This window comes from Labrus mixtus, chromosome 15 (assembly GCF_963584025.1).
Source record: "Labrus mixtus chromosome 15, fLabMix1.1, whole genome shotgun sequence".
NCBI lineage: Eukaryota > Metazoa > Chordata > Actinopteri > Labriformes > Labridae > Labrus > Labrus mixtus.
In genome coordinates this window covers 9,104,544-9,125,603 of record NC_083626.1, presented here as the reverse complement: position 1 = coordinate 9,125,603, position 21,060 = coordinate 9,104,544, and the positions used below count along the sequence as shown (strand labels likewise).

Here is a 21,060-nt window from a genome sequence, read left to right as displayed (position 1 = left end):
CAATGGAGAAACCAACTGCAGAAACTCATAGCCAAATGTAAAAAACTGAGATTAATGGTTTTAAAGTTTTTTTAAAGAGCCAGGCTAAAGGGACCTAAAAGTGTAAAATGCACAGAGATGAGATGAGGGACATTTCTAAACCGAATCACCCTGGCAGCTGATCTGACCTTCAGTTTCATAAATGTAGAAACGACACGTACTCTTAGCATCGTCTTACATCAGTCGTTCTCAACCTTTTTATGCTCGTGACCCCACTCTGGCGACCCCAGACTTCAGCTTTTTGGTGATAATTAATTTGTTTTCAATCCTGTAGTAGTTTGTCTACTGTGTTGCAAGTCAACATTCATCTTAGAGCACATTTAGACTTTCTGGTAGGGCTGGGAATCTTTGGGTGTGTGACGATTCCATTTCGATTCTTGGGGTCAGGATTCATTTGAGAATCTATTTTCAATTCAAAACGATTCATGATTCATGGTTCAAAGTCTATTTTTTAATGAGTACATACTTCAGGATCTACTCCAGTCGTTTGTGATACTGGTTGAATTTCTTGCTGCTCCATTTGGCATTCTACTGAGTTAAAGAGCTAGCATTAGCACTTAGCAGGGAGTGAATGATTAGCCCAAAGAATCTTGATTGTTACATAAATCTATTTGTTTTCCCACCTCTATTTTTGGTGTTTATTATTGTGAACAGAGGAAGAAAGTCTGGGAGTACAGACAGAAAGAGACGCTGCAGGGTTTCTTGTTCTGACATTGGCTATCGCCCACAGTAGCCTGTGTTCAGTATTCTGATCAATAAGAACACAATTCAGGTGACCCCACATGGGGGTCAGGACCCCAAGGTCGGGGTCTTAAATAGTTCTGAAGCTCTCAACACACTAGACACATTAAGGCCCGATATTAGCCTGACTCCTGCAAGTGTTTTCATTTCTTTAAATAAAACAAAGATTTTATTCTGAAAACTTTGCAGACCTTCATTTTCCCTTAAACCTTGATTTTGATTTTTTTAAATGTGAGTTCTACAGTTAGACTTTGGAAAGATGCAAACTTATAGTGTGTACATTATGAATTAATAAAGCAGACGTGATTAATTAATCATACATCGGTAAACTGATATAAACTAATTTGACTGTGATTCACAATGCATGTTGGGAAATATTCTCACATTGAATTTAGTGAAATTCTTCAAAGTAAGACCTGTTATCTAAAAGAAGCTGTTATGAATGTATGAGAAATAAAGTATTTGGGCCGTTAATGGACTCTAACAAATGATAAATTAAACGTGATGATTCGTTCATTAAACATTTTAAACAACACACCCCCACACCTTGAAGCTTTTAAATTAGTCTGGTTTAGTGTGTGACATTAAAACATATTTTGCATTTTTGACTTTCTTAAAACCAGACTCCTCTCCTCCAGATCGTTTTTGACTTGATTCTCTTCCCAAACTTTTTTCCTCCCCGACGCGGTGCCGCTCGTCGTTTTTTATTGTGGGAGCGGAGGAGAGACTCTGTAGAGCAGCAGCTCTGACTAAAAATATTCAGCACGTGTGAAGGATCTGCATAGGAACTAAATCCCCTCCATTGTCCTTGTGAGCTGTCTTGAGAATGGTGAATATGTTAGCTCGAACCGACCTGCCTTTGGGAAGGGAGGCAATTACAGTGGGATTTCATGTACACCCGAGCTCAGGATTACAAAAGCCTTGTATCAGGACGCCGCGACCCCACCCTCCATTGTGGCTCCTTAGGAGGCATCCGCTGTCTCCAGCTGGGATGAGAAAAAGTCCAGACCTGGGAGGTAAATTTAATTTTTGAAGATCACAGGCCTTTATGATAATCACTCCCCATTCCTGCAGTGGACTGTGAGAGATTTGAAGAGACGGGATTACCGGGGGTTTGGTGACTCAATTTAAAAAAAAAGGGAACAGATTAATTTAGGGGTGATAGTACATGAGGAGACGGCGGAGAAAACAATGGCTATGCTAATGTGTCTCACCTCCATCTGTGGCGATGACCCCGTCCTCACACTGGACTCTTGTTTCAGAAATGTACCAAGAAAAAATGACACCCACCTACACCCGATAGATTTCTCCTCTCTGCTGAGAGCGTACACACTGATGTGGATCCGCTGAAATCTCACATCAACAGGCAAAGGCAACAGTGACGGTGCATGTTAATGCTGCTGTGTGGAGGCCAGATACTGAAACAGGTGGAGGTGAGAAAATTACATCTGTGAGCTGAATTGTAATGTCCACGTTAAGAAAGGAGAACTCAAACTGAAAGAGACAGAATATGGACATTATCCACAGATTGGAAAATATGAAACGATAATAACAGTAACAATAATAACCTTTAAAGGCTTTGTATGCGATTTTTTGATCCAGCAGATGTCGCCCTTGAGCACCAGCATGAAACCAAAACAACTCGCGCTGCATTGTTGTGTTAGCATGCTAATGCTAACGATCTTTATTATGCTCGTATCTTCACACTGCATGTAAATTTACCTGAAATGAGCGTGATCTAGAAACACAGTTAATCAGTGAGTACAGTATGTTATTCTTCTTTTCTCTAGTCCCTCAATTAAACAACTTTTATACGCGAGGGGAGGAGTCAGCTGGCCGTCCGGGCGATGTAAACAAACTGAAGATAGGACTCAGAAAACTCTGAAAGCATCACAGACAGTGGGACTCGGGTGTTACACCCATTGTAGACAGTCATGACTCACAGAGTTATTTTCAGAGGATATACTTGATTTCTACATTTAAGAGTGAAAAATCACATATAAAGCCTTTAAAGCCACCAGTTTACAAAGTGCTTCATGTACGCACCTTTTTAAGATTTTGGTTGAAATTGTCTTTAGGTCCTGACAAAAAGTAATAACTTGTGTTCTCTGAAAAAGGAACAAATAAAATCCATCATCTGTATCAGTTTGTAAGCCTGTAAAATCTTCCACCAATGTCTGCCACGAGGTACCAATCTGATGAACCAATCACACGCCTCCCTGTCTCCCTGCTTGCTCTCTACCTCTTGCGTGCTCTAGCCCACACTCAAAGCGTGTCACCGATGACTTTTGGAGTTTATACTGAGAGTTTACTTACCTCTAAATGAGACATGAGACGACATGGTTTCTACACAATGGGATGCCAGTGTTGCAAAGAGGGCTGGAGATAAGTCACGTTACCTGCGTTGTCGTCCTGATTAGGGCGTCATTTCCTGTTTTAGTTTTTGCTGACGTTATCAAATTTTCATTCTGTGTGTACTTAAAAAATATGGCAACCATTTCAGGTTCACATTTAAAGCCCTGTGCATTGATTTTTTTTTCATTCTTGAGATGCATGATGAGTTCAGTCAACTAAAACATGAGCAGAAAGAAAAAAGAAAATATTTCCTCGCTGTAGTAGCTATGCTGCTTAAACCCCTCTTTCTGTATGAATTATATTCATGCATTTTTTAGTTGTTATGTAATCAAATGCTTACCACGACCATGTCCAGGTTTTTCTATACCTCCTCTTTTTCGCAACTATGGCAAGAGCTCGCTCTCTGCTGAACGCCATGGCAGCTTCAGCTCAGTCAGGTTGACGCACGCTGATGACACTGATGATGCTGTTTGTTGACTTGCCTCACAGCCTACGATTCACATAGTCTGCTATGTGGACATGCTGTGGTACAAACATGTGTGTGTTATGAGACAGAGTGTGTGACAAAAACACAGAAAGTTCAGGGGTGAAGGTCATTCAGGACCACCGGGTTCAACTGAGCTGAACTCTCATACGTACGCAGACATCTTTAATATGGTTTTTATTTCCCTGCACAGTGAAACAAACACACAACAACTCAGTGTGTAGAACATCTTTTTAACGAGTTGCTTCCCTGACGGTTGATCCGCTGCAGAACTGTGTGATTTCAGGAGGAGTTCAGGCTTTGAATTTGTTACTAACATCACACACACACACACGCACATCTTCCCATGAATAACTGGCAAATAAAAGCTCTCATGTTTGGGGTCCAAATGGCAGTTTAAGCCCCCCGGTGCTGCTCCGCCGTCCCAGCACGCAGTCATCTCCTAAAAATGATCAGAATCAGAGCTTCAGGTTTCACTCAGACATGAGACAGGGATGAAGGGGGAACAGTGAGCAGGCTGGACCGGAGGGGGGGGACAGACCACTTTCCCAGGCTTTTGACAAGCCCAACAGCTGAGACACCCCCACCCCCAACACCCGCCCGCATCCACTGCTCCCACACACAGATGTATGCATGCATGTACTGTGTGTGTGTGTGTGTGTGTGTGTGTGTGTGTGTGTGTGTGTGTGTGTGTGTGTGTGTGTGTGTGTTGGTGCTGTGATGTTGTGCCAACAAGGGAGAGTTGTGTAATGAGAAAGAGGCAGAGAGTGGGGAGACGATGATGTTTTTCTTCCCATCAGCGGCGGGATGATGAGAGTGGGACAGCAGCTGCTCTCTCTCTGTCTCTGTCTCTCCCTCTCTCTCTCTCTCTCTCTCTCTCTGTCTCTCTTGCTCTGTGTTTTAAAGTATTACAGTTCTAATATTATTTTTTGCCATGAAGATTTAAATGCAGTCTTGCAAATGCAACAAAATTTCATATTGTTAACTCAGATATTTCAGGTGACTCCTTCTATTCCAAACAAATTTCATGAAATCAATTCATCTGTAAGTTCTCTCTGACCTTCTCTGACACTCAATCCAAAGCTTACTGGCCTCACCTTAAGACATTAAACTTTACAAATGTTGCATTTAAAGGTATAAAATGCCACATTTTAAATATTAATATAGCAGATATCGACATTGTCAAACTCCCTCTGGGCTTGTTGTTCTGAGCTCTGTGTTCACACTGACAGGATTTCCCCGTGCACCCCCCTCCTCTCTAACGTTAGCCCTGCCACCACGTGGAGGAAGAGAGACAGACCCGCCCCCCTCAGGACGTTGTAAATAGAGGTCAAAGTGGCATAAGTGTTGCCGTGAGACAACAATTCAAGAAGAACGAACAGACTTTAACAACTGAAAAAAAATCTGTGTTTGTTCTAAAATACTTCAAAATAAATGAGTATCAGAGTATCAGAATGGAGATCAGTAGTAGAAATGGCTGCCAACAGATGGAAGACTCAGGGAGGTTTGAGGAGGAGGAGAAGGAGCAGGGGGGGCTGTGCGCTGAGGGACAGCTTTGTTTTGGTCTGAGAGGCTGCTGCTAAAGCGCGACAACTTCTGGATCACAAGTCACATGTTGTACCTTTAAAAGAAAAAAAAATGCCTGCCTTTGGGTTGTGTGATGTGTCATCGAGTGATATTGCGGGATATGGTTGTCAAATTGTTTCATTTTTTTGGCCATGATGAAGTTGCTTTCTGCAGCCATCTTGAAGTTAATGTGCAACACACACACACACTGTGTGTTTACATCCAAAAGACCTGAACAGACTCAAGTTGTAGTTGTCTCTTTGGTGCGAGTCTTGGAAAGTTGCACTTATTCCTTTGATGTGTATACCTTTCATCAGAAGGATTAAAATAATATCTAGTTACTGTAACAAAAAGCAAACAGGGTACGGAGTTGTGTCCTTCTCTCTAATTACTTCATTACTTTGAGTTTTGTCTTTTCTCTTTATTAACACTAGAGGGCAGCAGAGAGTTGGCACAGGGTCATAAATGTTGCACACTGAATGTTTAGGTTAAATGCATGCATTTTAAGTTATCCTTAAACGTACAATATGTAGAATGTAATGACAATGTTTACTTTAAAATATCTAAATTAACTGGGCACTGCAGAGAGAACTCCCATGATTCCCTGCTAGCCTCGACCTCAAATCTTTCATTATTGAGGTATTGAATGAGAGCCCCCTGGTGGCGGTATCTACATATTGTATCTTTGAATAACTTAAGAAACAAGGACATGAAGTAGAACACAGAGTTTTACAAAAAGCTCTCTAAGCCTGTCGGTGTGATCTGCATCTGTGAGAAATGTCACAGCAGAAGAGCGTTTTATAAGAAGGAAACGCTGATTTAATTCTTGCAGATCAGACTGTGAGGTCTGACATGCACGCATCCATCATCTCAGATAAATTAATCATGCAAATATTTTAAGAGCCTGAAAAACAACAAGATGCCATCAGGAATAATCTGCAAGAGAAAAATTTAAACAAAGACAGAAGGTCTCGCCTTTGAATAGATACACATCGAGTGTTTGGTTCAGTGCTTCACAAAGGAGACGCTTACATCAGATTTAAATTAAAGCAGTTCTCTAAAAAAACTTGTTGGATTGCTCTGGGCATCTTTAAAACACAGAAGGACCCCTAATCTCTGCAAGATCTCTTTAAAGGGACTGATGCAATGTTTTGATGCAGATTAGATTTTGTGATTTGAAAGACAATCGTCCAAACATTTAAGAAAAGAGCAATGCTCGCAAAAATTAACAAAATACAATGAAGAGATTCAGACGTGGTATCAATCAAATGTCGGCTGCTTTGGCACAGGCGAGAAAACCTCGCTGAGAAGAATTAAATGAAAGAGAACATCAAATAAATGCCACTGAGATGATTGGAAGAGCATCATTTTAAAGACATCTGTGTTAACTGTCAAAGCGAGCAAGGCGCCTTGACGATGTGGTACAGCAGCGTAGAAGAGAGGAAACTGAGCGAGAGGAAAAACTGATTTTAATGCTCGGGATAAAGGAGCTGAGAGGATTTTTTTTTTTTAATGAAACACAGAAGGAGAAAGAGATGAACCTTTTAGCCTCTGGCAAAAGAAGAACGATATCTGAGTGTTTGAAAGCAAACTGAAGATTCAGTGTCCAAAAGTATTTCACCTTTGTGCAATACACAACAACAGACAACTCTGGAACCAAATCATTCACAAACTTATAGATACATCAACTCTTCCTTGCAATACTCAGTAGAATCAGCCACACTGCTACTGCCCTGCAAAATGGCCAAAACTCTGATCATCATTATTAGTTGTCTTGCTAAGATGCAAGCCGCCTTCCTCCTGGAAGTTTTGGAGCTTGTCGATGAAGTACCGTCTGATCTGCTGGTCATCATCTTCACCAGAACCTCAGCTGTTGGTACGCAGTCCAGAGAAACCGGCTTCTGTGACACAGATCCAAAAGCGACTTTTTGTACGTGATCCTCAGGAGAGACAACTTGCACTATCAATGTCTGTATCCATGTACACTAACATCTGTCCTGCAGAATCTGTTGGCTTGGGACCAAACTTTGATATTGTTCTGACTTCCTCTCGTAGAAAAAGGACAATCTGAGTGGAGAGCAGAAGATGCAGAATGCAATACCATCATAATGCAGTCTGAGAATCCATTGGTGGTTATCTAACTTAGGCTGACTTCCCGTCTTTAAACAGGTATCTGCTTGTAAGTGCAGCATGCAGCTCATCATCCCCCACTAAAGGTTGTTTCTCAACATCAACTCCATTAACAGTCAGAAGTTAAACAGCGGCAATGAGCAGAACCCAAAGTCTTGGCTGGAAGTCCTTGAGCTCTAACTGGCTGCACCAGAAATCCCAAAAAGTTTGCTGTTGCTTCCTAAAGTTTTAACCTTGATGCTAGCTGATGTGTTGGTAAAGCCAGTTTCCTCAGTCTCTCTAATGATGTCTGCTCTCCCTGCTCATGTGATGCTGTCGACCTGAGTTTACTGGTTCGGCAGCTGATGTGAAAACTCCACCATCAGCATCCAGACCAAAAGATAACGAGGACATCTTTGCAGAGATGCTCAAACAGATGGACAGAGCTAGCCTGTGTCTGTGATAAGATGGACTCTAAATGATTCCTGCTGTCAGCGTGGGTGTGGTCATGCATGTTCCTGTTTTTTTCTTATATAATGATGCAGTACATAAATGATGCCATCGCTAACATTATCCTCACTTTAGACTGTCACTGTACTCATAGTCGCATTAGCATTGATGGTTAGCATGATCTTGTCTACATATCAATATAATGTGTAATGACTGCTGATATAACCTCTCTACTGTTTTGATGCCACACAACATTCAACCATCATTTGTTTGTCTTTCATAAAATAAACCAAAAGCAAATTAATTTCTAGTTTTCACCTTTCTGAGTCTTGTGTAAGATCTTTGTACCAAGAAGGATAATTTAATTTAGCGTGCTCATGCTAAGATAAGCAGATAATAGAAGTGGCAATACATAGAGAGAATATTATGCATAAAATGGTGCATGTAGTAAATAAATTGCAGCCGCACTCTGGACTTGAACCCTGGACTAAAACACATTTTAAGCTCCTCCAGTATTTGCTAACAATGGAGTCACTGCTGGCTCCTCTGTGTGGAGTCCTCACGCTGTCTTCATGTCTCTGCAGGTGTCCTCTGGATCTCTGCAGTTATATTATAGTCTGTACTCCACAGCTGTCCATGAACTGGTACTGCAGGAACATGTCCAAACACCTTCAGATAAATAACCTCATATAGTGAAGACTCCACATCGCTGTCTGTGCTCACTGGTTCAAACTGTGAAGGAACAGAAGGCCGAGAAAAATGTTGAATCTGTGCTGCTCTCTAGTGGTGGATGCATGAATCACAAGAACAACTTACTTCCACTGTAGCTTGAATGTTGCAAAAAATATTTTTACCATTAGGTGGGAGTAGAGAGAGGAAAAGTCACAGATTTGAGAACACTCCAACTTAAAAAAAAATATTTACACACACACACACACACACACACACACACACACACACACACACACACAGACAGACACACAGACACACACAGACACACACACAGACACACACACACACACACAGACACACACACAGACACACACACAGACACACACACACACACACACACACACACACACACACACACACACACATACACACACCCTGGATCTGATCAGGTTTTGGAGCTGGTTGAAAAAAGTTTATTTATTATTGCCTTTGGATCAAAACTCTGAGCCTCCCTTATTTTCTGCCATCCTTATTTTTGTGCAGGTCCTGGTGTGGGAATACAAAGTCATTACTGTTCTAACCTTTAAGTGCTATTGGCCCGCCAATGAAGGTAACATCACATTCATCACCGAGTTAATAAGAAAGGGAGAGTGTTTCGGTGTTAAACAATTTTAAATATGGATTATGTTTGCTAACGGTCATGGGCCCCGCATGCAACTGGGCTCCAGAAAGTTCTCCCCTTTCCCCTCCTTATGAGGGCCTAGGTCCAGGGGACTGTCCCTTTGAGATGGCAGCACCTAAACTTTGGAACTGTCTTCCTCCAGAAATGAGAGCTGTGAACTCTGTGGACATGAAAATCCAGAGAAAAGACCGAACAGTTCAGCCAATGTCTGCTTTTTATGTATCTTCTGTTTCTCTAATCTTTTATTGTGACCACGGTCCCTGAGGTTTAAAATGCAGTTCTCTGCTCTAAAGCTCTAAAGGTTAAAGTTAAAGTTAAAGTTAAAGTTCCTCCAGTGGAAATACAGCTTCAGATACTAAAGCAGCTTCTGATCTGCTGGAAGGAACTGGAACATTCTAGTTGTGGTGAGATCAACAGATAGGGGCCATTTAATGGTATTTTATCATTTGCAGGAAAACAAGATAGTTTGAAGTATTTCCTGTAATAATTCTCACTTTGACATTTATCGGGGTTTCCCCCACCCAATACTGCCCAACTGTTCCCCTATGGCACTTTGAGCCTCTGCAGAAGAAGTAGTAGTCGGTCCTTCAACACTCAGTTTGTCTGCAAAGAGTTACATAACTGTTGGGACAAGCAACACGAGCAAAAGCAAAATGCTTTTAGCATGCTTTCTGCTGTTTCACACAATCACAAGCTTTTAGTGCTGATGCTAGTTTTAGTGCCAAGATAAATTATTTACTCCTGAGATTATTTTCTGGCCTCTGCAGTGCAGACGCTGTTTCTGATTGGACTCCACGTCTGCCATGTGACCAATTGGGAGGAGGGAGTGGGAGTGCCGGATCACCTCCTCCACCTTCTACCTTTACAGCGATCCAGATGCTGCTCTGCATGGCATCAGGGTAAAACACACACTGCTTCATCTGGCCATCACCCGGCTCCACCATGAGCAGCGTTGTCATCGGCCGGACGGCAACCACTCGGGTGAGTAGTCTGAATGGATGATTTTTTTTAAACGGCTGAGTTGCATGGATATGCTGCACATGTTTGGAGTATGGAACCATGAGAAGGAGAAGATCATGGTGGCATAAGAGAGTGCAACATCTGGTTCTCTAAAGTCTTCTTGCTCTCCTTGCTCTCACGGGCTATTTTTGTGAAGTCTCATGGAAAGTAGCAGGATGATATAATCAGTCTTTGTCATCAGGAGGGTGAAGAGAGGGTCTTCAATTATTGAACAGTTAAGGATTTTTCTGGTCCATGTGCTCTAGCAGGTTGGGGAAATGGAGAGAGCTAATGTACTTGCATGTGAGCGGACACCAAAGAGGTTGTATTTTGATGTTATTATGCAACTTTATTTAGAACTTCTGTATTTATGAGCTCCAGTCCAGAGCATGCAGAGCAGCATGCACATCTCCTTATGAGGCCCTTTAATATTCATTGTACAAAAAACTAACATAAAGTGTGATTGAAAATGTTGACTAGGATGGAAGTATGCAGGATGTGGACTTAGGAGGAGCTGGACCCTGGAGAGATGAAATGGAGGTGACTGGTGTGGAGGAGGGTCACAGTGATCGAACTGAAACGACAAACTGGCAGTGAGAGAGACGAGAACAGATTTAAAAAAATATGACAGTAGCAGGATGATTGATCAAGAGAGGTCGTTTCAGAATCTGGTTGGTTAAGTTCTCCGGTTGATCACCAGAGCAGAGAGAAAGAGTATGAAACAGTCTTCCTTCCTTAACTTACGCTGACATCAGCATTACACATGTCAAGCCTTGGCCACACTGCTCACTTGTGCATGGCAGAAACTCTTTCTTTATTCGGTGTATAGAAGTCAAAGTCCAGCAGCAACGAGAGAAAAGGTTTCTCTCCCATTTAATTTATTCCCCCATGTGTCACACGCAGCTCTCTGGAAAATCAGTCAAATCTACTTTGCATTTTATTGACATCATACCTGCAACATAAAACCTTCTGTTAGTTTTAGTGTCTCTTTTCATCCAGTGATACACCTGAAGTCTGAGCTCATTAAGAATCTTCATCCTTGTTTTTGTCACGGCTATGGAGCACCTGAGCCAACGCTTAAACCTCAAACAGCACAGGCTCCAAATCCTTGATCTAAATACACCTGGCTGTCTGCAAGCCAGGTGTATGCAGAGTCTGCAGAGTGGGACTGGATGATAATTTATATTGTGACAAAGAATAAACTGAATAGTTGTAGTAGAAAAAGTGAGAATGATTTCCAACTCAGTCGCCATTCTGTAAGAGAATGAACGTCTCTCAGATCTACATCGTTAACTCTTGATTTCGGTGAGCTTGAAAATTTTGCTCCAGTTTTTTTCCAGCTGTTGTTTTGGCTTCATAGACTGACGTAATCTCAGTTTATGCTTGAAGGTGTACGGTCACGCTGTGTGATACTTAAGTGGGAGGGGCTCAGTGACCATGCAATCAGAAGTCAGTGGTTTGGTCGTATGATAGATTCATGCTGGGAGAACATCAGATCCCAATCGGTCCAGTTTCCTGAGCTCCAAAGACAGACAGACAGTAAAGGTTTGAATCCTGCATGGCACCAGTTCAGATGTTGCAGAGCTCAGTAACAGTCCTGCAATGTTCAAATCTAGGGTGGAAGTTTCCTTTTGGATTTGAATTTGGAAAATCTTTATTTTCCCTGAGGGGCAATTTGGTTTACAACAAAGGTCCATACAGGCAATACATCTTAAAGACATACATACATACACATAGAAACTTAACTACCATGGATATCATCATGATGGATGTGAGTGTAGTTAGTCACATTATTTCTAGATCCTTGCTTGTGTTGTATTTACTCTCTGATTTATGTCGCTTTGGACAAAAGCGTCTGCTAAGTGAATTGTAGATTATTTATGCTCCTCTGTGCTTTAAAAATGCAATATGCATTTAAACTTTGCAGCAAAGATTTAAAGAAAAAAAATAGATTGAAAAAATAGTTCAGACTTTTTCACATCAAGGATTTTTATTTGCAACTTGAAGCCAAAACACATCTTGGTTCCCCACGACGCACCAAAAAGAAATCTGAATATTGATGCAACTTTTTGAATTTTTAAACATTAAAACTCAGTGAAGAGGAGAATGAAATAAAATATAGATGCGGGGGGAGATCCCCTCCCCACTAAATGAGATTTAAACAACCACAAAGTGACATCATCAAGGGCAGATTAAGGAAGAAATATCTACAAACACTATCTGTATGCATGTAGATGAGTGTGGATATTTACAGGATGCAGATTTAATGAACAGACGTTGCAGCACATATATCAGTGAAATGGAGAGTAGCATGTCTTCTTTTCTAAGTGAAAACAATGAGTGTGTTTTCTGTTAGCTTAGCGTGTTTGTAAATCATCACTAATAAAGCTACACTCCTGTTTTAACTGTCTTTCTGTGTGTTTTATTTCTGGCTCAGTAACCAGAGACTCTCGAGTTAATTGTGAGACTTGTCACTTCTCATTAAGTCATCTTGTCTTTCAGTTCTTCCCTCAGCCAACACTGCTTTGTCACCCAACGTGAATTATCCTTATGCATGCCACAAACCCCCTGATGTCTGCCCCGGCCCCTCGTATGTGAGTACAGACCCTGCACCGTTTGTAGACAGCTTCATCATGTGCATGAGTGTATGTTCCTCTCTTCATCTGCACAGCCCCCCCCCCCCCCCAAAAAAAAATAAAGAACATCAATACTTCACTCACCCATTTATTATTCAGGGTTTGTACTTCAATAATGCAGACAGCAGAGACTGAGAAACACTGCTGTCATTATTTTACAAAAGCATGATGAACATGGTGATGGGAGGATTCATGAGGACCAACAAACCAGCAGAGGAATGTGGACTGAATAGTCATGGAGGTATCATAACATTGTTTTTTTTTTCCAGATGCCCAAACCTGGGGGCAGTGGAGGGGCTCCACCCGGGACTCGAGACAGTGGTGGGATATGTCGAAGCAGCAGCATCAGCAGCGGGTCTGGAGGAAAGGTCATGTCCCTGTCGTCGATGAGTGAGAGCGTGAACAGCGGCCTGAGCTGTTTCCTGTCAGAACAAGCTCTGGAGCAGGAAGAGCGGCAGCAGCGCAGCAGCCATTTAGCCGAGTTCCAGCGCCTCAGAGAGGTCAGGGCGGCCGCTCAGCTCAAGAACCTGGAGGACTTCCTCAGGATGAACCACGTTTCACTCAGGGACACCATGTCGTACTCCACTGGCATGATCTACAGGTACAACGAGGACATGCAAACACACACAGTAACGTTATAATATGAAGCAGAATAAGCCCACTGGAGCAACACACTTACTCTGATACCTAAACAGACGGGTTGGCCTACAAGAGGGGGTGGGAGTGTACCACATACATATGCACACATGTGACTGAACATTTACGCAGCATATTCAATGTAAAAACAAACGCCATCTCATGGCATTTTAAATAAAATATACTGATATTTATGATACTTTTTTTTGTCAACAGAAATTTGGGCAAATCTGGTCTGAGGGTGTCCTGCCTTGGATTGGGTAAGTGTGGCATTTAAGTACATGCAGGTCCATCTACAATAACAGTTAGTCCAAATACAAAGAAACAAAGGAAGTTTGTGAGCAACACACAAATAAACCTGGAGGATTTCCTCAGGATAAACCATGTTTCGGGTTTGCACAGTGGTGCAGTGGCAGCGGGGAGGTTCCTGGTTCATAAGATAGTCGTTTGCTGTGAAAGCAGATGAAAGAAAGATCTTCTGCTTCAACATACTCTCACAGTAGTTACTTTATTTTTTCTTCAGGGACGTGGGTTACTTTCGGAGGCCAGATAACAGATGAGGTAAGAAAGAAAGAACACCTAAACATCTCTTTAGCATTAAGCTCCTCTCAGAGGTCAGAGGTCAGGTAGAGAGATAGCCTCACACTTTGCTCATCCTTCGTTATTTGACGTCTTTTCTTCTGAAGGTGGCCGAGGAGCTAGTGACTTTAGCCTACGAGAATGGGATCAACCTGTTCGACACAGCGGAAGTTTACACAGCTGGAAAGTAAGCATGACGCCACATCCAATCAGAATCCAGCTGTGACTGTCTGCACCTGTCTGCCCTCTTCCTCTGGATAAACTTTTTTTTGAATGAGCTAAGACGTGTCTGGATAAGTGCTTGTTATTGAAAGCACATTTTACATCATTTATTTTATCTCAGTCAGGTCAGTCGGACAGCTCACCTTTGAATCATTTAAAATATTTGTCGTAGCAGAACATAGATTGTGTTTGGCGTCTAGGCTCCGACCTCTGATGATATCTTAAACCCCCCCAGTCGGAGCCTACAGGTGGATTTCGGGGCAGGAGGTTGAGGTGGGGCAGGGCGAGGTTGCACCGGCAGAAATCCTGCAGCTTAAATAAACCGCTAATGGAAAGGAGGTGTTGTCAGGTGATTGTTGAGAATATGGCATGTCAAGTGAAATCAGAGTAGCTTGAGTTGACTGCCTGAACAAGCTCGCATGCGTCGCCTCATTACATTTAACTCATCTTGAACTATTGATATTCAATTTGATAAATAATTAAATGTATTGTTGTTGGATTGAATTCTCTGTCTGCGCTCATCTCCTGCTGCAGGGCGGAAGTCGTCTTGGGAAACATCATCAAGAAGAAGGGATGGAGGTAAAGTTTTTTTACATATTGTGTTTGGTTTGTGCAGACATGTAATCTTCAAACTTTCACCTAACAAGTAAAGAACTTTGATGCATGACTTTATCTCCTCCTAAATGCTTTGATTGATCTTTGTTTTCATGGTAAATCAGTATCATCAGAATGGAACATCTGCTGTGGCTGAGCTGCTCTTCACTCTTATAGCTCCTGGCTCCCTCTGTTGTATATTTGCCTTTCTGTGATCATGTAAATAAAGGCTGCTCACATCATGTTTTCCATCATTTCAAATGTTTCTATATATTTTATTCAACAGCAGTGAAAAACTACAGTTCAGTAGCTGATGAATTTTTCATGCTGTGCCCGTTGTTCCTGCAGAAATGAAACGATTCTTTTAGAAAGAAAGCGACAGAAATAGAGCTCACTCTAAACATAGAGGCATTCTGTAGAAAGAGTATACAGGTGATGTGGGAATTTAAAACAGACATGTTAGGATACTACCTTAAAGGTACACTTCCCCATGTTTCTCTAACACTAACATTTGTCTCTAGTCTGTCTACAAACCCCCCAATGATGAGAAAAGTCCATCCTCTCTGTCTTCTGCCTGCTCCACTTTTCAGAAAATGTGTGCTCAAACAGGCCGTTTGGAGATTTTCCTTCATGACATCACAAAGGGCAGTAGCCCCTCCCCCAGGTGGGTGACACTCCCACAGCTAGGTGTTTGTTCTGCCCTCTGAGTCTGCCTTCTCACCGTAAACAATAGGACATGGAGCGAGAAAGCACCGAGACACCCAATCCCCTTCCAGAGAGGGGGCGTGGTCAGACACAGCTCATTTACATATTTAAAGCTACAGACACAGAAACAGCCTGTTCTGAGCAGGGCTGAAATAGAGGGGTTTATAGACATGATCAAATACAGGATCAGATCATGATGAACCAGCCACACCTACAGGCACCTGAGACCCACAGACAGCACAACCAGCAGGGTGGGCCTGCTGAGCAAAGCTGTTTAACAATCATTCTTTGAACCCTTAATTTGATCGGTGTGTTTTTCAATACAGGAAACCCAACAAAAAAGGAAAAGAGGAATTATTGAATCCTATTCTAGGTTTGTAGGAGAGATCAAGACAGCCTGAGTAATATATTGTAACGTATCTTTTCCACATCTTGAATCAAGAGAAAACCCTTTTTGTTTTTGTTCCAACATGCAGACGATCCAGTTTAGTCATCACCACCAAAATCTTCTGGGGTGGAAAGTAAGTATAGGTTACATTTTCTCAACTTTGTGTGTGTGTCTCTCTCTCTTTCTTTTTCTCTTTCTATAATTAGAATGAACAGAATGAGCTGCTTACTAAGCACACTCAGCAGAACTGGAGCTAACATTGCATGAGATGTACTATTGGCAGGCCCACATTGTGCCTGAGTGATCACCAAAGCCCACCGCTGCGCACCGATCACTGGCTGACTGGCCATAGCGCACACACACAAGGCATTTTTCATTTACGCACGCTGCAAAGGAGCTTAAGAGCTCTCCTCTAAGAGTCGGTAATTATAGCGGTTCATAAACCAAGATCACTAAAACTAACTTCATTCTTTAGTCCCTGCTACTCGGCGAGCCCCTGTCTATCTTCTCTCTCTCTCTCCCTCTCTTTTTGCACACCTGATTTTCGGCCATTTTGACAATTTACAGTAACAGGTGGAGAGCAGGGGTTAATTTGCTCGGAGAAGCAGACCAAACCATTTTGGCAGCGATGGAAGCGGGCAAGAGAAGTGGTTCAGATAGAAGTGATTGTACCCGACCTAAAAAGCCTCTGCATGTTTCTAATAAGCTCCACGAGCAGAAACGTGCTCAAACTAGGATCAATATTGGAGATGCTTTTGAAAAATGGAGAGAGGTTAGAACGCAGAAAGGTTTACAGACCCATGCAGAGCTGGATAAACACTGAAGCTTCAGGGTCCACCACATGGTGACCTGCGTGAGCATCGACTCTAGAGAGGAGGGGGCGGGGGGAGACAGCTCTCTACAACGTTTTGCATTTGGACTGCAGTACCCATTTTAAACACTAGGGGTCAGAGATACAGATTGCTCCTTTAATACAAAAAAATGAACATTTGACATATTATTCCAGCAGATGTTTTAATGGTCAGAGGGTCCAGTTCTACCCCCTTACCGACTGCCCCTGTTGCCTGTAGAGTTTGCATTTGTGCATTGAGCTTGGATGTATACACCTTTAAACCCAGCCCTGAGTTATGACATCAAACATGTTGGTTTTTCAGAGCAGAAATGGAAAGAGGATTATCGAGAAAACACATAATTGAAGGTAAGAATGTCCTTTTTGACGTAACAGCAGAATTTTAGTATTTGTTTGAAAAAGAGCACAAACAGGAAGGGATAACTTGACTCGATCTTCATGATGAAACAGGTCTAAGAGCATCACTGGAGAGACTTCAGCTGGATTACGTAGACGTGGTTTTTGCAAATCGACCAGATCCGAACACCCCTATAGAAGGTGAGTGTTCTGCTCCACCAACAGACCAGACTCTTGGTTTACATAGAACCACTGTGGTGAGACTCTTTAAATCCAGTTTGTCTTAATCCAACAAGACATGAGAATGCTGGATGTATACAGATTTCATGAACATGGGTTATGATTTACAAATACGCTGCGACATGTAATCCATTATAGATGTTAGCAAAGCCATTTAAGAATGTTGTTTCCATTACTAAATGATAAAGGAGTGAGTAAGGCATCTTCCACTAAGTTACTTTGCATTATCATCTGGTCTCCTTGTCCTTTTTTAAAGGTCACATATTCTGTGAAATACACTTCATGTTTCTCTAACACTAATAAGTGTCCCTAGTCTGTCTACAAACCCCCCAATCATGAGAAAAGTCCATCCTCTCCGTCTTCTGCCTGCTCCACTTTTCAGAAAATGTGTGCTCAAACAGAACGTTTGGAGATTTCCCCTTCATGACATCACAAAGGGCAGTAGCCCCTCCCCCAGGTGGGTGACACTCCCACAGCTAGGTCTTTGTTCTGCCCTCTGAGTCTGCCTTCTCACCGTAAACAATAGGACACCCAAGCCCTTCTAGAGAGGGGGCGTGGTCAGACAGAGCTCATTTACATATTTAAAGGTACAGACACAGAAACAGCCTGTTCTGAGCAGGGCTGAAATAGAGGGGTTCATAGTCATGATCAAATACAGGACCAGAGTGGATTTAGGACAAGAAACTTCACACACATGTTTTGAGGAGCTCTGAGACCTATTTAAACTGGTTGAAGAGGAGGAGGATATGTGACCTTTAAACATTTTGAGTATGTCATTTGAAGTCTGTATCCTTGAATTGTTGTTAATTTGTTCTGCTGGTAGAGACGGTGAGGGCGATGACTCATGTGATCAACCAGGGGATGGCGATGTACTGGGGGACGTCTCGATGGACCTCCATGGAGATCATGGTGATTTCATACACACATTTAAAATAAACCTGAAGGAGATTTCATGGGACCGTTTTGCTACTTTTCAACAAGTTTCAACCCAGTACCAGAGCTGGGGCCAACTTATATTAATTCTGAAGAGGTCAAGTGATGCTAGTTTTCTATTTGTTTGGCTCTGTCCTTGTCCACCATGTTTAAAAACCCAGTATCGTTGGGTCCGTTTGAGGTCAGGTTTCTCTACTTGAAAATGAATTCATGCTCTCTCGACTTTGGCTCAGGTTTTCCTTTTGCCTGTTTTTTGATATAGGGTCAGAAATGTTGGACCCCAGACAACCTGTATATGAAGTCCAGCTGTTCACTTATTGTTCCCTATGTTTACTGCAGGAGGCGTACTCTGTGGCGCGACAGTTCAACCAGATCCCGCCCATCTGTGAACAGGCAGAGTACCACATGTTCCAGAGGGAGAAGGTGGAGGTGCAACTCCCCGATCTCTACCACAAAATAGGTAAGAAGTATCCAGAGTCTGGGAGGGAAATCTGTCCACTCCTCAAAACTATTTGGACTTTGCAGATTACTTTTCTTTGTTTGCTAGCTGAAGTAGAGGACAGCCTTCATACTTTTCTTTAAGCCTTTTGATTCTTTCTTAAATCATAATTTGAGTCGTATTAGTTTAATTCCTGATGACGGTTACAGCCAACCAGTCCTCCATACTACAAATAATCAATCCATGACGTATCACAATGTGTCTGAATATTTGCTTCTTTTTGGCGTTCAGGCATCGGAGCAATGACTTGGTCTCCTCTTGCATGCGGCATCATCTCAGGGAAGTATAGCAACGGGATCCCCCCTAATTCACGAGCCTCGCTAAGGGTAAACCTTTCTCACTTCTCATTGTCACATTGTGTCTCATTCCTCACGGTGCGATAATAATCCTATGAGCTATCACAATGGAGACAAAATAAATCAAACCTCAAAGTTGAAAACATTACGATTCAATACATAGATAGATTTTATGTCACCTTGGGGGAATTTGTCTTGGACTCAAAGTGCTGCAAACATTCAGCAACATGTAAACAGAAAGGCTCATGCCAATGCAAATCAACACAACATATATTGGACTTTACCTGTATTGCACAATATCTGTAAAAAAAACACAGAATAGTAAGTAACAGTGTGATTGGGTAGAGCATAGAGACACTGACTTTACCGTAGAAAAAATAATTAGGAAACCATGTATTTCCGAGATCAGAGTCTTGAAAAAATGTGAATTTCCTGAGATTAAAGTTACACATTTAGGGTTTAAAATGTTTTGCCAAATGTTGGTTTCTTTGAATCCAGGTGTTTCAGTTTTTTCTTCAAATTTACAACCTTAATGTTACAGAACTTTTAAGTTTCAAACATGCAAATAGGTGTGAAATTTACAACTAAAGTCTTTGAAATTTTCTTCCCCATCTGTGAAACGTTTTACCTGAAATACTCTTATTACTCCATTGTAGTGTCCTCTGGGACTGCTGCAGACAACTTTATCGAAAAAAAGAAAAGAAATGTGTTCCTGTTAAAAAGAACATTTTGTGGTCAGTTTGGGGTTCACAACCAGAATTACTGTCCTTTCTTTAGTTATTTATCAGGCTTTGTTATTTTATCTGCTGCAGGGTTATCAGTGGATGAAGGATAAGATCCTGAGTGAGGAGGGACACCGTCAGCAGGTGAAGCTAAAAGAGCTGCAGGCGGTCGCTGAACGACTCGGCTGCACGCTGCCTCAGCTGGCTATAGGTGAAACACATCCTTCCTGCTGTGTCTTTATGTGAATCATTTTGTAGTGACAGTAAATACTACCCAAGGTTTAGCATGTAACTGGAGGAGTTTCAGATACCTTCAAAGTTTTCTTCATGTTCTGTTCTTACAGCCTGGTGTCTGAGGAACGAAGCTGTAAACTCTGTCCTGCTGGGAGCTTCCAGAACAGAGCAGCTGCTGGAGAATATCAGAGCCATACAGGTTAGAGAGTAAACAGGGAGTCAACAAATGTAAAGATGTCTGATATGAAGGCTGCTTCAAATCAAATCACGGTTCATCACTCTTCAGGTACGGTGAATGAATGGTTTGAGAAATAATTGTCACTTTTTATTCCACAGGTTCTTCCGAGGTTAACGCTCTCCACTATATCGGAGGTGGATAACCTTTTGGGAAACAAGCCATACAGTAAAAAGGACTTCAGATCCTAGAAGCAGCAACCAATCAACCGTCACACTTTCCTCTGTTTGTGAAAAAGAATCCTTTGAATGAGAGACAGTAACACAACACACAGCTAACAGTTAATAACCAGGAATATGTTTCTACAACACACAACAAACCACACAGATGTGCCAATGCTTATTTCACCTCATCTTTGCACTTCCAGTCTCATTTATTGATCCTATTTGCACCTTATGCCACGTTAGAATATCAACCCGTACAACGTGCAGTCAAAGTTCATGGAGTCCAAACATAAATACATAAATAAGACAAGATTCAAAGTAATTAAACAACAAAATTATCTAAAAAGCTAAAAAGAATTTGCGACATTTTACACATAAATACAGCAGAAATCCAGTCTCTCCTGTGTAAATGTGTCTCTGAGTCATGACTGTCTACAATGAGTGAGAAGCTCGAGTCCCGCTGGCTGTGTTGTTGTCAGAGCCGTGTTTACATGGACGTAACGGCCGGCTCCTCCCCTTGTGTAAAAAAGCTGTTTTAGTCAAGAACTAGAGAGAAGAAGAAGAACATACTCACTGATTATTTGAATGTCATATAAGAGTTTTTAGATCACGCTCATTCTGTGTCAGTTTACATGCAATGTGAAGCTCCGAGCTAACTAAAGAGCGCTAACATTAGCATGCTAACACAACAATG

At 41.9% G+C, this 21,060-nt stretch overlaps 2 protein-coding genes across 2 annotated transcripts; both read left to right on the top strand.

Annotated features, from left to right (window-relative positions):
• Window positions 1-21,060, top strand: part of LOC132990351 (keratin, type II cytoskeletal 8-like) — a 232,406-nt gene that overhangs the window by 62,504 nt on the left and 148,842 nt on the right.
• On the top strand, window positions 9,881-20,667 carry LOC132990143 (voltage-gated potassium channel subunit beta-2-like). 2 transcript variants are annotated; one of them, XM_061058239.1, is made up of 15 exons: window positions 9,881-10,079; window positions 13,003-13,334; window positions 13,586-13,629; window positions 13,893-13,930; window positions 14,056-14,135; window positions 14,705-14,749; window positions 15,946-15,990; window positions 17,012-17,055; window positions 17,158-17,244; window positions 18,107-18,192; window positions 18,556-18,676; window positions 18,947-19,041; window positions 19,824-19,944; window positions 20,078-20,166; window positions 20,304-20,667. In XM_061058239.1, the coding sequence occupies exons 1-15, from the start codon at window positions 10,041-10,043 to the stop codon at window positions 20,391-20,393; spliced, it is 1,356 nt and encodes a 451-aa protein (XP_060914222.1). In that variant the 5' UTR covers window positions 9,881-10,040; the 3' UTR covers window positions 20,394-20,667. The 2 variants fall into 2 exon arrangements, with proteins under 2 accessions (XP_060914222.1, XP_060914223.1); XM_061058240.1 differs by lacking the exon at window positions 9,881-10,079 and adding an exon at window positions 12,626-12,691.

Bases quoted from the DNA above. Each gene is read 5' to 3' on its own strand.
- LOC132990143 (XM_061058239.1), top strand. From the start codon at position 10,041: ATGAGCAGCGTTGTCATCGGCCGGACGGCAACCACTCGG. The intron at 13,931-14,055 runs GTAAGAAAGAAA...TTTCTTCTGAAG, and splicing joins GAGGCCAGATAACAGATGAG to GTGGCCGAGGAGCTAGTGAC. The intron at 20,167-20,303 runs GTTAGAGAGTAA...TTTATTCCACAG, and splicing joins AGAATATCAGAGCCATACAG to GTTCTTCCGAGGTTAACGCT.